Below are 17,746 nucleotides of genomic sequence, written 5' to 3'. Positions count from 1 at the left end.
GAACACTGCTAATTGGCATTCTCAATTTCTTGGATATCTTTTTATATCCCTTAACCGTTTGCTACAGTTCAACTACCCTTTCCCCGCAGATCCTTTGACAATTCTTTTGCTTTCCCCATGGCTCAGAATCCTCAGGAGGTACTATAAAGGGTACAAGGAGAAGCTAATGGTGTCTGCTTGAAATTAAATTAATTTACATAAAACATACAGGTGTGCACTCACATTTAAAACAGCATCTTGAGGCATATAAAAATCATCTGGCAACCAAACAAGATAGCGTCTTGTCCCCGCCAAGTGTGACCACTTCTTGGCATCTTGATATATTTTTACTTATTTTTTATCTAGCCACTTTAGCTTGCCATACATGTGGAAAATGTCATTCAAGTCCATTCGCTTTTGAAATTGTAAACATGATGGCTAGTAATCATCAGACACTATGCAACCGTCAACCTAAATTGGGGGCCATTGTGAAGCTAGGCTTGCATCAGTCAGATTTCGATATGTATGATTTGTAGTGGAAAAGAACTGTTAATTGACATCAACACTTCAGTGAGTTTATTGAAGGGGAAGAAAGGTAAAAAAAAAAACTGCAGTCAAATCGAGATGAAACCAGATTTCGGGGGGTGTTGGGCTGTCTGTCTCCTAGAAAGGGATCAAATTGGCTGTCCCTATTTTTTACTATCAAATTGTCGTGTTCCAAAGAAACCACTAGAAAGCTGAGAAATAATAAATAGGTATTCTGTAGAAATGGGAACACATTATAAACCCTGTGGGGTTTTCTCAATTTGGATTGCAAAAGTAAAAAAATTCCCTACAGGTAACTACATATCTTTTTATGTTCTGAAGAAATTTACACATACCTTCCTTTGTCATTTAAAAATCTCTCATCCCCTTTTCTGCTTAACTAGTATTTCAACGGTAAAGAAAAATATCTGTGAATTGGGATTTTACAGGCATCCAGACCGTTCATGAAAAATGTATTTTTTGTTTGTCACATATTATAAAACATCAATTAAAAAAGGCAAATGTTTTCATAGCAACAGCTTGGGTATAGTATTCTCATATTCCGACGTGTTTCGAGAAACGCTTTTCTTCAAGGGAACAGAGAAGGTACAGAAGCTGAAACATCAGGCAAAAACATTTCACAACTAATGCTCAGCAATAATAGGAAAATACGCTTTAACCAGTGTGTTTGTAAGCCTCGTACACACGATCGGATTTTCCGATGGGAATTGTTGCGATGACAGACTGTTGGCCTAAAATCCGACTGTTTTGTACACTCCATCAGACAATTGTCCAACTTTCCATGGACAAATGTTGGATGGCAGGCTTTATAATTCTCCACGGGCGACAGTCTGTTGTCAGATTATCGTGTGTACACAAGTCCGTCAGACAAAAGTCCAAAGTGCAAACACGCATGCTCTGAATCAATGCTCACCAAACAGGACATTAGCAAAAGGTGTCCAAAGGGTGGTGCTCAAGAGCGGAAAAAACACGTAGTTTGTCACTACGTTTGTGTTTGTTGGCCGAAAGTTATGTGCCATTTTGTATGCAAGACAAGTTCCTGGCCAATGCCTTTCAGACAAGTCTGACGCTTTGTCTGCGGAAAATCCGATTTTGTGTCAGAGGGCTTTACACTTGCAACTACGAACACTGATGATAAAAACACATTGCACTAGCTTAACACCCACCCAATACCATACAGCAGGTCCGGGGACATCTTGCTTGATGGGATCACAGGCACCTCTCTCGGATCAAACAAAAGAGAAAATAAGCACAAAAAAGAACCCAAAAGAAAAAATTACACATTGCATCTACATACAGTCCAGAAAAAAAATATATAGTTTAAGGCCCCATGCACACGAGACGCTGCTAAACATGAGTTCAGAGGCATTTGGGCATTTTTTTCAACTGCCCCATAACACATTTAATGTTTATCCTATGTGTCCATGCACACGATCACGGTTTTTGGCGTTTCAAAGCAGTTGGGTTTAGGGGCCGTTTTTCCAAACCCAAAATTTAGGGTTCAGAACTTTCAGCTTTTGCGGTTTTAGACCAAATCGCGGCAAAACATGGCACAAATGTTTGATTCTGAGCTTGGGGAGGGTCTACAGTGTTTTGGGGATAAACGCTGACAGCGCAAATCGCGGTAAAACGCCGCGCAATTCGCGGCAAAAACGGGCGGTTTTTTAAATGCCGGTTTTTGCCTTTGAAAAGCTGAGATTAGAGGCGTTTGTAATAGCGTCTCGTGTGCATGGGGCCTTAAGTCCACACTACAGACTATCCTAACCCCTCATGATCAAAACCAATAACTCTAAGGCCTCATGCACACTGCACAACGATTTTGGACGTTTTTACAACTGCTGTTGCTCCAGATGTTGTTTTTTTCTACAGTCAATAACACCCCATCATGTTATCTATGTGCCCATGCACACATAGGCTGTTATCGGCAGTTTTTTGGCTTTAAAAAAAACCCCCATAAAACTAGTGGGCTTACACGTTTTTTTTTCTCCAAAAGATCTAAAAAATAAACGCTATTGCAAAAATGCTGAAAAACTCACTGCAAAGCTATTGGTGTTTTTTTATAACATTTATTTTAACGTCCAGTGTGCATGAGGCCTCAAGATAAAGTGTAGTTTGGGCTGGGCATGAAATATGGAAAGACCAAAGTTGTGCAGCAATCTGCAAGGATTAGTGCTTATATATTCTTAAATAGGAAACCAAATAGAGGTATCCAAAACAGAGATTTCCAAAGGGCCATTCAAATCCAATATCTAACCAACATTGGTCTTATAAATACTCCAGTGCTGTTTCTGTCTGATACAAAGAATCATCCGACATCCCCAAGGGGTAAACACGGAGACGGAGCTGCTCCCACGGCAGGTAAAATAGTGATGATCTTCAAATCAACCAGCCTAATTAAGTTAATGCTGAACAAATGTAGGTGTGGTAAAACCCCATTGAAATACATATAAGGATTATTCAAGATGGTGTTTTGGAGACTCTACAAGACTCTGTCTGGTCGCACCTGGAGTTATGCTGTCCAGCTCTGGGCACCAGTCCCTCAGGATGTGATGGAACTGGAGAAGGGCAACAAAATTTAATAAGGGGAACTGGAGGACCTTGGTTCTGAGGGAAAGGTTTGCGAGCACTGAACTTGTTCTCTCTGGAGAGGAGACTCCTTGAGAGGGGATATGATTTCAAATGTACAAATACCATACTGGTGACCCCACAATAGGGATAAAACTTTTCCGCGGTAAGGGAATTTAATAAGACATACAGTCATTCACTAAAAATTAGAGAAAAGCGGTTTAACCTAAACTGCGTAGCGTAGCCCTCAATATTGCTCGCATTTTGCGAGTAAATTTTGAGGGCTGGTGAGTGTGCTTTATCTGTGCCCAAATATCAGGCCTGCCCATGTCCCCCCACAATTGCAGCCAACCTGTGCGGGGTAGGGAGCCGCCGCATTGTTCCATTGTCGTGTGTGTTTCCCTGTCGTGTGCGTCTGTACAGCCCCTCCCCCTTGTCCGGGCATCTGTTACAGGATCACTCCATCCCAGGATTGGATGGGTGATCTGTCAGTTTCCCAACAAGGGGGAGGGCTTGTATAGGACCGCGCGCGGCGGGGAAAGACGGCTATTGAATTGAAAGCTGTAATGGTTCCCGTGATTTGAACAGTGCTCCGGCTCCGCTCCTTCCCAGCACAGGTAGGCTGCATTTGGGGACCTCTGGCTTGCAAAATGGGGAGACATGCTGCATTGTAGACTGGGCAGGCTGCATTTTTGGGCACAGCCATAATGGTGTTAATATTTATTTTTACCACTTAATTCTCATAAAACATTAAGTGTCCATGTCATGAATTGTTATGAGAACGTGGGGGGGGGGGGGGGGGGCGGACATGGTATGGGTTGTGGCCGGGGAACTTGGGGCGAGTACGCCAGTGAGGCCTGGCGTATAGCTCATGGGGACTTGAAATTTGATGAGCCCTGGTGTAGAGGGTTCTTTACTGTAAGAGTGGTTAGGATTTGGAATTCTCTTCCACAGGCAGTGTTTCAGCGGGGAGCATCGATGATTCACAAAACTATTAGATAGCACCCGAATGATCACAACATACAGGGATATACAATGGAATGCTGACATAAAATCACACAGGTTGGGAGGAATGGACTTCTTTTTTCAACCTCGCCTACTATGTATTTATGTAACTTGATCCCCCCCCCACTGCTCTGGGTTGCGAAGATACCCCACAACATCATGTTGGAATAGGCAAAGGTGCCAACAGGTCTCAGGAGGGAGAAAGAGGGGCTCAAAGAGAGAGGGGAGCCAAATAAGATGGCAGCTCTGAACTTCACATACAGCTATTACAGAGACATGGTTTTAACCGACAAAATGGCTGAATTGGTAAAACAATCAGTCCACATTGTAGTAGTAATTATTTGGGACACCCTAGTCTAGAACCCTTTGTGGTATCTAGTGGCCTCTTTAACAAGGGACAGATGTGGGCTTTAAAAACACACAATTCATCTCATCTCTGTTTGAAAACGAAAAATATTTTACAATTGCCCACTGACTCCGGGATCCCCATTGATCCTATTAAGTGCAAGAAAGAAAACATGGGGGAAACCACAATAATTTTATGCTGAAACGCCACATTTCAGCCTAATGGCAAGGTGTAAACTTCATGCCATGTGTGTTCCCGAATCCACATCCAAGACTCAAATTTTCCTACATAAAATAAGCCACACTTGCACAGGAACAGGTATATAATACCCGTAGTCTTGCAATGCACAAAATGTGTAGGTCTACAGCAATGGCCATCAGGAAGTACGGTATACTCGTTTCCTCCTAGTCTCAATAAACCAACAATATGCACAACCTCCAAGGGGGTATATGTGGCCTCTGGTGGGTACAGGGATCCTCCCTTTTGTTAGCCTGGCAACAACTTTGCACTACGAAGGGCCTTGAGTGAGGGTGGCCACTGCCACAACCTCATCACAGGGGTCATTTAGTTCTCCTAGTGCAATGTGTTTTTATCATAGGTGCTCAGTAAAACCCTTGTTGTAAGTGTTTTAAAGCTATTGTCTTCTAATTGCTGAACATTAGTTGTGATTATGCTTTGGGCCTATTGTTTTCAGCTTCTTAGCCGGCTCTGTTCCCATGAAGAAGTTTCTCGAAACGTGTTGGATTAGGGACAGTGTTCTCAATTCCATCCTCAGGCCCCCCCAACAGGTCAGGTTTTCAGGATTTCCCTCAGATGAAAGGCTGTGGTGATTACTAAGGGCAGTGAAACTGATCAAATCACCCTTGTGCAAAATAATGGAAATCCTGAAAACCTGACCTGTTTGGGGGGGCCTGAGGACTGGAATTGAGAAACACGGATTAATGAGAATACTTTACTCATTTAACGTTTGGTCTGCCATTTTTTATTTGATGTATTAAAATATGTGACAACAATTTATATTTTTAAGAATTATTTTTCTGGATGCCTGTAAAATCCCAATCTACAGATCTTTTTTCTTATACATTGATTTCAGGGGATGATGGCATTCCCGATGGGTGTAAAACACAACTTTTGTTGCAACAAAAAGTAAACTGCAAGGGAGTCCTGTCATTGATTTTAATTCGAGTCTTGACTGCGAAATGTTCTGGGAAACCAGTGAGTCAGTCCTTCGATTTTGCTTATTTAGTAAGTGTGCAAAATGTCCCCAAGCTGCCATACTGCAGGGATGTGAAATTTTTTGTAGCTTTTGAAAGTTTTTGAAATCCCAGAATCTGCAGATTTCAATGGAAATTGATTGGTAATAACTTTGTTAGCACACAGCTTGTGTAGGCATTATATTAGGCCTATAATGTAGGACAAACTCTGAGCAGATATTAAAGGGGCTACGAATTAATGGCAGCTCTGTTCATTGTATTACAGCATTAAATGTACAGTGAAACCTCGGATAGCGAGTTGCGCGGTGTTAACGAGTTTTCGCAATACGAGCACTTTTTTTTTCTTTTAATCATGACTCGGTTTGCGAGTGTTGTCTCGCAAAATGAGCAGGATTCAAGCCATAGTGGTGTGCAGCACCGCATTTGGTCTGAGGTGGGGGGGCGCCTGAGCCGTTCGGAAATACTCTGCTTTTGAGCCTTTTCGAGCTGGTCCCCAAGCTTTTTGAGTATTTCCGAGGCCCTAATGTCAAAGAAGGCTGTGTCCGTCTATGAACGCAGAGAAATGGATTTTTACGGGGAGTAAAAAAATCCAATTTTTTCATGCAACGCACAGTGCGAATGCATCGCACATATGTGAACCCAGCCTCATTGAAATAAATGTATTTTATAATGTTATGCGAATTGGATGCGGTTTAAGCCGCAACCAATTTGCATATGTGTGAACCCAGGCCTGAGAAAATACCCAACTGTAAACTGAAATTCTTTAGGTTTCTGATCTCCACTAAGTCTCTTGACCATCAGTATTCCGGCAGAGGGGAAAGGACAAAATCTGTAAGCTAATTAGTTATTGCACAATTTGGGGGGGGGGGGGGGGGGGAAGCGGACAAATGGGGGGCTTGCTTACTGGAGGAAAGATCACCATCAGGGAGCTGCTCTTCTTTCATTGTCTAGACACAGTCTTGATTGGGTGCATGGCTTTGACTGAACCTGCAAAAAGTCAATGGGTTATCCTTTTGTATTAAATCTACCAGAGAGGGTCTGCATTAGACCACTGGCTGAACATATCTACAACCTGTTTGGCATGCAAAACTGTTAACAAGATATGATGTATTTGTGTTCCCTACACCAGTGGTTTCTCAACTCCAGGCACCCCCAACAGTCATGGTTTTCAGGCTATACCATTGATTTTGCACAGAGGATTTGAGCAGTTTCACTGGCCCGGATTCAAGAAGCAATTGCGCCTGTGTATCCAGAGTTTACACAGCGCAATTGGCTTACTTGCCCCGGCGTTACGAATGCTCCGGATTCAGGAACATCGTAACGCCGACTGCAGCCTAAAATCTGCGTGGCATAGAGGCTCTTATGCCACGCATATTCTTGGGGCTGCATTCTAGCGGATGGACCGCTAGGGGGGCGCTCCCATTGTGCTCAGTGTATAGTAGTGCAACACCGATTCCACAATGTTGCGCGAGCCCTGCGTACGCAATTTACGGTCGTTTCCGTACGGCGTGTTTAGCGTAAGGCTGCCCCTTCTAATAGCAGGGGCAGCCATTCTAAAGTAATACCCGACTTCCCCGCGTCGCGACGTTCGATTTTTACGTAATTTGCGTAAGTGATTCATGAATGGCGCTGGACGCCATTCACGTTCACCTTTGGAAGCAAATGACGTCCTTGCAACGTCATTTGCCGCAATGCACGTCGGGAAAGTTTCCCGACGGAGCATGCGCTTCTACGCTCGGCGCGGGAGCGCGCCTAATTTAATTGAGTTCCCGCCCCCTAGCGGGATCATTTACGATTAGGCGCCCTTACGCAGGGCAAGTTTACCACAGCGCACACGCAATTTTACGGAGCTACTGCTCCGTGATTCGCGGGTAGCGCAGTGAAATTTGCGGGGGGCGCAGGGCATAAGACGCTGCCCTGGCGCCTCCGCAAATAAGGGGCAATTCGACTGAGATCCGGGCCATTTCCTTAGTAATTAACACAGCCGTTTCATCTAAGGGAAATCCTGAATACATACCTTTGGGGTGCCTTGAGGACTGGGAGTTGAAATATGCTGCCCTACACTACACTTGCACATTGAATGTTCAGTAACCAAGCCTTTTTTCTAACGTACAAAGGTTGTGTTGAATAAATGCTACCTACTTATCATTTGGGGACTTAAGATATATTTGTTTTGTTTTGTTCATTTGGCAGGCCATTGAAGAATTTTCTAGCTGATTTGAAGAACCGGGAACAACCACAAGTGGTTACCGTGCCCCCAGACACTGCTGGTGAAATTTTTAATGGCTCGGAAGTTTGAATGTTTCTAGAGGCAATAGATTTATTTCAAAGCTTACAGAGTAAGTGTACTTTTGTCGCCACAGGTCCTGGCTTAATAAATAGATTGCCAAACTTCAGCGCTAACATACCTTTATTTTCTGCTGATCTGGTTAAATGTGTCGGTGCGGTTTCATTTGGTGTAGATGTATGTGTGTGTGTATGGATGTATATGTGTGTATATATATATATATATATATATATATATATAGAGTTTATTATTATGTTTGTTTGTGACCTATGCTAAAATGTTTTCTTGACCAATAGCAGTGCGTGATGTGCCAACACATTTGGGGTGCCTGGGTGACTATAAACTGTCCAATCTCCTGTTATATTTACTATGATCAGTGTAGTGCAAGAGCCTTGCATTTATTACAGGAGTGGTTTATAGGTTCTAGTAAATCCAAAGAGGAGTGTGCTGAAAGTTCATTGTGTTAGCGCTTAGCTAGCCATAGGCTGATTTCACGTTGGCCTGTTTGGTCACTAGGAATAACTAACCAGCAACAGAATTGGCTAAAATGTGCCATGAGAACACTGCTTCTATGTGTTGCAACCTCAGCCGAGTGACGTCACTTTCTGCCCTGGCAAAAGGCATGCAGTGTGTTATAGTAAGTGGAGAGAAATCTTTCTTATAAATGAAACGAGGATCTATCCAGTCACAGATCCTGTTTTCATTCATAGAACTGTAGTACCGACTTCTGTGAATGAAGATACTGCGATTGGTTCCGTACCCATGAGGCCTGTCGAGGCTTCTTATTAACCCCCTCCACTCAGAAGTGTATTGGGGTGGGAGTAGTTATGGGGGGAGGGCACATCAATGGAATAATAGTTCGGCTAAAACTGGACACACACCAGTACAAGAGATGCATCACATTGAAGGCAAGTAATGTCCTTGTGGTCGTGATGTTTTTGAAATTTTATTTCAGGTTACTAGATATGGTCACCTGTTGGGTTTTTTTATTTAGGTACCAGTCTGGTTGCAGCGAATGAAGTCAAAATCTTTCCATAGCTACTGAGCATGGATGCTACTGTACTGTAAATGGGTCATTTACTTGTAACGCAAAACTGGAAAGCAATGAACTGTATTTCACAATGAATCGCAGTATGCAGACCTTGATTTTTGGGAAATTGGGGGTGGTGTGGTGGGAACTAATCAAGTGGGTTTAGGGCATTGCAGAAATCTTCCTTCAGATGAGTACATAAAGGCTATATTCATAGCACTTTTTTCCTGCGGTTGCAGGGTGGTTGTTTTTTACATGCATAATCATTCATCCCTATGGAAGGTGGCTTTTTGTTGGAAAATGCACCAAGATGCGTTAAAGTGCAAGTAAAGATGAGAGGATCACCAATATTCTCGACCAGGCCTAGGTATAATTACATGATGATAAAGAGCGGCCTCAACCTACATGTCTGCAACAAACCAGGGCCAAGGTGACGGGGGTGCAACATCCATCCTTCTAGGCAGTGAAAGTAATAAAACAGCCTGGTGGCCTCTCCCACAGCATCACCACTCCTTCCCCTACTGCCCCTTAAACTTTATAAAGTCTGATCTTGATCCAGTGAGGTGCACAACAGCATCTCGCTCTCCCGTCTGATTGTTGGCTCAGACAGCAGTGGGAGGCCAGTTGCTCTTGGCTGCTGTCTAGTACAGCCAGTGAGGGAGGATCGGGGGAGGTGGGGGGAGTGGTAGGACTGAGCGTTGTAAATGAGCACTACCATAGCAAGCAGGCTATGAAGCCCAAAAGTGCTGACGGGGACCCAAGAACGAGGATTGGGCTGCAATAGAACTGGGGCACAGAAGCAGGTATATAGATATATATTTGTTACTGAAAAAGGTCCTTTTTTTTTTTTTATTTATAACTTTAGTAATGTCTGTTATTGACACCTTTTTGCTGGGAACATTTTGGTTGAGAGATTCTGTAGGTATCAGGTGAATATATGTACTTACAAAAGCAGAACAGTGTTAGAAGTGGACCACTCTAATCTGATATGCCGCTAAAGTAATAATGTGTGTGTGTGTGTGTGTGTGTGTGATCCCCATTTAAAATTAACCTGAATCCTTGTCCAGACTATGCACACTAAAGTATTTACCTATTCTGTCATGCATTACATTTTAGGAACAAGTCCTCATTCAACTCTAGTATTAAACTTTGTAGAGAATGTGTATATCTTTATCATACATTACAGGAGAAATCGGGGTTGTATATAGGTTGTATGCTGTATCCTTCAGGTGATTGGACACTGGAAAGAGCATTGCAGAGTCCCCCTTAGTGTACTTATTTAACTCCATCTTTTTTTTGAGGCTCTAATTTTTTCCTTTTAGATGTGTGACAACATCCTACTTAGAGAATTTTTTTGTTGGCCAGATTTATTTAACCTCCTTTGACTTGACACTACTTCTATCATGATCTTACTGCCTTTAGGGCTTATTGCAGTTTCCAGTACACATATGAACTGCACATGGACCTTGCAGGGGAAAAAAGGTCGGGCCTGACCTGTAATGTTTGCTTTGGGCACTGGAACCTGCACTTGGGTCATACTTTGGTTTGGTGGTGGAATGAGTGGTTTAGCTGCAGGGTCCACAGGACCCCTGAAAAGGACTGGGGACGTAGACAAGGGTAGAAAAGTTTTTTGCCCTTAACAATTGAATTCTTCTTTCTGTTCCCACCAGCAGGGGTACTTTTTGCCTTGGATTCTTACCTCTACTTCCATTTGTGGAAGGGTTGTTTGGAATAACCCACTTTGTTTTTCTCCCCTTTAGGGGGTTAGGTGTCATGCATGTCATCTGTGGCTATTTTTTCATGTCTTTTGGGTACCTGCCCACCTTTTCTTCCCTTAATGGAAGGTCCCCCTTGGGTTCCTTCCTTCGCTTCCACCCAGCTGGGTGGTCATTTTGCTGCTCATCACCCCCCCCCCCCCCCCTTTTTTTTTTAAGTGTGCTTCTGCCTGCTGGGATAGAGTTCCTCCTTCCCTGCCTAAGCACATTCCCATTGAGTTTGTGTTCTGAGAGCTATACAACACTTGGTCTACACTACTCCTTTTAACAGAAGAATGTCAAAGATATACATCAACATCCAATTGCAATTGAGTGAAGTTCAGAGCTTCTGTATTGCAACAAAGTTTAGGCTAGACCGATAAGTGGACTTTTGACATACCTGTACATTCTGTATCTTTGCGTACAGTATGGAACACAGGTCCCTCCCATCTATTCTCTGTGATCATTATGTTGCATTTTAACAAAACTGAAGCCTCATGGAGACACTTGGGGGGTGGACCCAGTAAAGCCTTTGCTAGTGTAACATCAGCTGAAGGTAGTGGCCTGTAACTTGTGGTCTATTAATTGATTTTTGTGTTATGTACTGTACTCAAGATACAAAAATGTATAGGTGCGTCAAATACCTCTTAGTGTTTAACAGAGACCCTGAAATCTGAGCTCGATTTTTCTCTTATCTTGTGAAGGGCAGATCTTGGAAGCCTGCAAGCAGCTGTTAGAAATACAACTTTGTCCTTGTTGTGATCAGCTGATCTTTAAGAATGACTCTCTTCACAGTAAAAGAAGCAAGAAAGGTGTGAGAGGTCTTTTGTAGTAGGGCCTCATTCACATTGTCATACTATAATACTCCCAATTTTGACAGCCGTGTGGGTGTATGACCCCAAACTCGGGCACGTGCCCACACGCCTGTCAAACTGGGAGCAGTAGCTGTTTCAGTATATATATATATATATATATATATATATATATATATTATATACTGAAACAGCTACTGCTCCCAGTTTGACATATATATTCTTGGGCTGTCTTGCATGAACTGCATGATTTTGAGATCTCCCCAGAGTGGCTCAATGATATTTAGGTCAGGAGACTGAGATGGCCACTCCAGAACCTTCACTCTATTCTGCCAATGACAGGTTAACTTGGCCTTGTGTTTTGGATCATTGTCTTGTTGGAATTTCCAAGTACGTCCCATGCGCAGCTTCCTGGCTGATGAATGCAAATGTTCCCTTAGTATTTATTTTTTATTAACATACTGCATTCAACTTGCCATCAATTTTGACCAAATTTCCTGTGCATTTGTAGCTCATACATCCCCAAAACATCAGTGATCCATCTCAGTGTTTTACAGTCATCTTGAAACGGCCACACCACATGTTTCAGAGAGTCCTGTATTTCTCCTGAAGTTGTTTGTGGGATGTTCTCTTTGCATCCCAAACTATTTTCCTGGCAGTTGTGGGTGAAGTTTTAGTTGGTCTACCTGATCGTGGTTTGGTTTCAACAGAACCCCTCATTTTCCACTTCTTGATTAGTTTAAACACTGCTGATTGGCATTCTCCATTCCTTGGATATCTTTTGATTTCCCTTTTTCTGTTTTAGGTTTTCATGAGCTGTAAGCCATAATCATCACAATTATGGACAAATCGGAGCTTGAACTATCTTGCTTTGCATGTAATGAGTCTATCTCATATATTAGTTTTCGCCTTTTAAGTTGGCACAGTGAGGGGGCAAGTGATGTAATGGCACAGTGAGGGGCAAGTGATGGCACAGTGAGGAATGTAATGTAATGGCACCGTGAGATTTGAAAAAGCCTGTTTCTGTCAGCGGTTCTGGCTACCCCTCAGCTTCCAGAAAGACTAGTAAGAAGGGGGTAGTCTTATACAGTGAGTATATCCCAAAACCAACATTTTTCCTGGAAAATTAGGGGGTCGTCTTATACGCCCAGTCGTCTTATATGCCGGAAAATACAGTATATATGTCAGTCCCTGCCCTCAAGGAGCATACAATCGACGGTCCCTAGCTCACATTGATCCATACACATACTAGGATCTTGGAATTACACTTTACCTTACATCTGACACTGGGAAGTCGTACAATGTGAGCTAGTCATTAGCAGTGGCCTAGAGATTTATTTTTGTGAGTAGTAAAAGCAGTATTCTGTAGCATGCACAAAAGTTAAGACATGGGGGTGTACGTTATCTGATGGCCTGGTTGCATTTTACATTTGTCACTCTAGGGCACTGTTTCTCAACCTTTTTTTTTTATTTAAGGCACCCGATCAGAGCGCTGGGAACATAACGGCTTTCATTTCAATAGCTGTGTGTTCCCCACCACGCGCCGTCAAATATCCCCGTCCGGTGATCTTTGATACACAGATCACCCATCCCAGGATTGTATCCCCTTGCAGCTACCATCATAAGCTGGGATCCCTCCTCTGCTGCTCCTGTTGCTGGCCTCAGGTGCTGCTTGGGGGGGGGGGGGGGGCTCCAGATGTGTTTCCCCCAAACGCTCTGATCACCCCCCATTCTGGCCCCATACACACCCGATCCATCCATGCTGGGGGCGGCATCTCCTCTTCCCTCCTGCAGCTGTTGCTTCGGCAATCTGACAGGCTGGGGATCGTGGCAGGGGGATGGGAGCGGTGCGGGTGATGTTTGAGCTTGGGGGGGGGGGGGGGGACTTGTTAAACATGTTTTTACCACCCCTTCAGTGTAGCACCCTGGGCGCATTCAGCGATCACTATGATCACTCTTATTATGCCCATTGACATCTGATAATAACTGCAAGTGTTCTGTCCCTTCCTCTGTGAAATATGGGGGTCTGTTTAGACATCTGATATCTCGCCAAGACCAACACCTAGTAAGACCCAGTGACTTCTTTGGGGGATGGCAAACCCCGGTCCGCCCCCACCCAGCCTCTCCACTGCAACGGTCTATCCCTGCACTCACCCCTCCTCCGCTTCGTCGGGAGAAGCCAGAAGACCATAGCGAGTATTATTTTGCTGTTGTCCCAAGTGGGTGGGTTTGCGGTGCAATGCTCTGCACCCTGAGCCCAACATTTTTCAAGCCAATTGGAGCCTCAGGATCTATTCATGTGGCTTGGGGAAAAATGGACCAGCCACTTTCACATGGAACGGACTCTGTCAAGTAGATCTGCCTGCTCAGTAGGGGATCTGTCTGCTGATCCCCACTGAGCAGGCATATGACAGGTCCGTGTCCGCTCTGCTGATGCAGTGGGTGAAAATCCAATTGGGCCCCCTGAAAAATGGACAGCCAAACCCCTATCGTGTGCTTGTTTAAAAGGGGACTAAGGCCTTGTTTACACAGGGCATACACAGCGTACCTTTACGGGGAAGCACAGGTGTTCTGTGCATCTCTGTGCAGGCAGTCCCATGGATGTCATTTGGGATGTAGCAACTACACGAACAGAGCCGTTTCTCCCAATTTTACATCCTTGTAAGTCTGCATGCATGTCCCAGAGCTCACAGATGTCAGATTGGGAACAGCAGCTATGCCTGTGCAGCCATTGCATCCAAATTGACATAAATGAGACTGCCTGTATGGGGAATGCGCAGAAACACCTTTGCATCCCTGTGCGGGTAAACATGGCCCTCCATGGGCGTACACTTTAGTATGTGAACGAGGCTTTAGTAGTAATTTAGCAGGAATTTTGTAAGTTATATTTATGTGCAATATTAATGATTTTAGTGAAAATAGTGATATGCTGAACCTTTGCGCAATTATTGCAGGGCCCAAAAAATGTGCTTTTAGAAAATGTCTGTCTAATTTTGAGGGGTCTTTTCAAATCCTGACCTTCCGTTTTCACCATTTCACAAAAAGGTGCAATTTTAAAATGTACACATTTATTAACTCAATACAGTTTTAACTTTTTATATTTACTAGGAATTTAGCAGGAATATTGTTTGATTTTAGTGTATTTTTAGCGCAAATATTGTGGGGCCTTTAAAAATCAATAGCTTTCTTTGTATTCCACTGGCCCTATGCTTTCAGAAACTATGGTTTGGGAGGTCTTTTACAAATTCTGAAAGCTGTAAGTGAAAAATGAAAACCTCCCCAGACTTTTTTTTTAGTAATCTTTGGATACGTTAGATTTTCACCATTTTGCAAAAAGGCACAATTTTAGGATTTACAAATGTTGACTCCATACAGGTTAAGCTTTTATATTTAGTAGGGATTAAGCAGTGAATACCAAAACACATATTTTGGCAGGTACTTGTAATCCATTATGCATTCATGTTTTTCCATTTGAGCAAGAAATGTTACAAATAAGAACTGCCTGACTTCCTTTCTGTGTAACAGAACACAAGACTGAAAGAAGGGATTTACAATATTAACCCAGATGAAGAACCTTTGCGCTCGGAATTGCTGAGTGGTAAATTTACGGTTTTGGTAAGTATTAATGTTTTCAAATGTTTTTACTTATATTTTCCCAAATAAAATGCTATTGAAAAAGTGACTAGGTGGATCACCTTAAAGGGGTTGTAAAGTAAATTTTTTTTTTTCCTTTTCATAATAAGCATCCTTTACCTGCAGACATTCCTCTTCTCACTTCCTCATTGTTCGTTTTTGCTCAGAAGTTGCTTTTTCTTCTCTGTTCTGTTCACTTCCTGCTTGTCTGATTTTACTGACCACCGTAAAGAGAGGCTTTACTGCGGTGGTCAGTGACGTGCTCACCCCCTCCTGGGAACTACATCTGTGTGGCAGGACGCTCTCTACGTGTTAGAGACTTCAAGGAGGTGTGAATTACTGGGCGTGCAGCAATTCATACTGGGAAATGTAGTTCTTACATGAACGAGCCCCGCAAACCAGGAAGTGAATGAGAGAACAGAAACTAGAATGCCGGAGGTGATATAGATGAAGGAATTTAATAGGTATTTACTCGGTTTTTAACAGAATCATTACACTATTCTGTCTGTCTACCTTGCAGACATTAATTTTAGGCAAAATTTTTTTTTTCCTTTACAACTCCTTTAAGGTTGTAGATTTAAAATCAGTATGTGCTAATATTACAAAAAAAAGTTTCCATGTAAAGTTTGTGAATATGACGGCAGCCATATTTGCACACTACATATGCAGGCTTTGCCTTCAGCTTGCCAGTGCTAAACAATGGCTGTACAAGTATATAATTGGTCCAAATTATTAAAAACTATTCTATCGCTGCAGCTGTTAAGAGGGAGGCAGAGTATTTGGTTTTAACCACGGAGGAGGACCCAAAATATATTTTATTACAATATTAAAAATATGGAAGAGCAAGGTTGTTTTTTTTTTCTCAAAAATTGAAGTAGAACTATGACCTCCTTTTTATATATAAAAAAAAAACAAAAACAAAAAACATCCTGCATTGTATGGTTGGCGGGCCTTGACACATTCCAAAGCATCAGACAGCAAAAAGCAATTGCCATTGGGGGAGCGTAGAATAAGCCATTTGTGCTTACTGTATTTCCCTTTTCCCTAGCCAAGCTAGCATTTAACCCATGCCAGGGGGACCTCACTGCATGGGGGAATTTAACCGCACGCCAGAGTTTGGGTTTACATTTTCTTTTAGTTTGAAATACAGCTGCCTTATAGCAGAATTTTCAATTGCTAAACATTATGGAACAGTAGACAGACAAAAAAAATTAAATCGGGCAACCGTTCGTTCTATGGGAATTCCTTTAAAAGCAATTTTATTCAGTTTTTGACTAAACTCCAGTCCTCAAGTACCCCCAACAGGTCATGTTTTCAGGATTTCCCTCAGATGAAACTGCTGTGGTAATTACTAAGGCAGTGAATCTGATCAAATCCTCTGTGCAAAATAATGGAAAGCCATGACCTGTTGGGGGTACTTGAGGACTGGAGTTGAGAAACATTGGACTAATGTATGTATGATGGTTTTGTGTATACTTTATTATAGCCAGGACAAAAAAGTTAAAGAAATGTATCTTTCAGTTAGAGTGCGTTCACACGCTCACAGCGCCCGGGCGTCGGTGGTAAAGCGTTGCTATTTTTAGCGGCCCTTTTCCCGTCGTTCTTGCTGCACTTTTCGACCGCTAGCTGGGTGCTTTTAATCCCTGTTAGCGGCGCTGCCCACTGATTTCAATGGGCAGGGGCATTTTAGGAGCGTTGTATTCACTGCTGCTGGCAGGACTTTAAGCTTTCACACTGGGATTGCAGCTGAGGCTTTTCTCAGGTGCTTTTTCACAGGCGCTATTTTTAGCGCTAAAGTGCCTGAAAAACACCTCCAGTGTGAAAGGGGTCTTGGGCTAAAATGTATAGTATTATGTTGTGCCTGAAAATTTAAACAGTGTTCAAATCGCACATGTGGGGGGTATCGCCATGATTGATGGAGCAAGAGCAATAATTCTGGGGGGTGGTCATGTAACAGCTGGGTATATCAAAAAGGCTATGGGACTTTGTTAAAAGGTGAACATATACTTCATTCTGATCAGATACTAGCATTCCAGGCATACGTCTATAAATCTACCCGTAGCCCCAACATCTGTCTTTTAGACAATACATTTTCCTACAGAAAGGGAAAATGTACACAATTTTTTTTATTTTTTTTATGTGTGTGTGATGTCTATTTAGCAACATAGTAACATTTTGTTGGATTTTGCAAAATCTGTGAAATGGATAATCCACATGTGATCTGTATTTTGTGACTGTGTGAACATTCTTATGGCCTGAAGCAATGTACTTGTATGGACAGTGTTCCTGTTTAGTCCCAATGTAATAGCCATATATTTGCTTCTCAATTACAGCCCGGAAGAGATGCAAATGGAGCAGCGTTAGCCCTGTTTACTGCTCGGCTTCATCGGCCGGACGTGACCACGCATAAGGCTGTTCTTCAGGCTATTATCTATCAGTTAGATAAAGCAATTGAGAGGTAATTTATTGATGAGCAATAAGCAAGTCTCTTCCTTCCCATCAGAAAAATCTGATCTGGACGGAGATATGTTGAACAGAGATGGGCGCATTTCTTTAATCTGTTCATAAAGAACAA

General features: G+C 42.8%; 1 protein-coding gene across 1 annotated transcript in view; it reads left to right on the top strand.

Annotated features, from left to right (window-relative positions):
- The window catches only part of LOC120931310 (tyrosine-protein phosphatase non-receptor type 9-like), a 102,169-nt gene that overhangs the window by 25,068 nt on the left and 59,355 nt on the right, over nucleotides 1-17,746 (top strand). The window contains exons 3-6 of the mRNA XM_040342618.1: nucleotides 11,431-11,538; nucleotides 12,344-12,356; nucleotides 15,060-15,153; nucleotides 17,505-17,629. Of these exons, the coding sequence (XP_040198552.1) occupies nucleotides 11,431-11,538; nucleotides 12,344-12,356; nucleotides 15,060-15,153; nucleotides 17,505-17,629 (340 nt within the window). The remainder of the gene's footprint in view (nucleotides 1-11,430; nucleotides 11,539-12,343; nucleotides 12,357-15,059; nucleotides 15,154-17,504; nucleotides 17,630-17,746) is intronic.

The sequence above is a fragment of the Rana temporaria genome, chromosome 1 (genome assembly GCF_905171775.1).
Source record: "Rana temporaria chromosome 1, aRanTem1.1, whole genome shotgun sequence".
NCBI classification, from domain to species: domain Eukaryota; kingdom Metazoa; phylum Chordata; class Amphibia; order Anura; family Ranidae; genus Rana; species Rana temporaria.
Note: the sequence above shows the minus strand (reverse complement) of the source record. Positions and strands in the feature narration are given on the sequence as shown.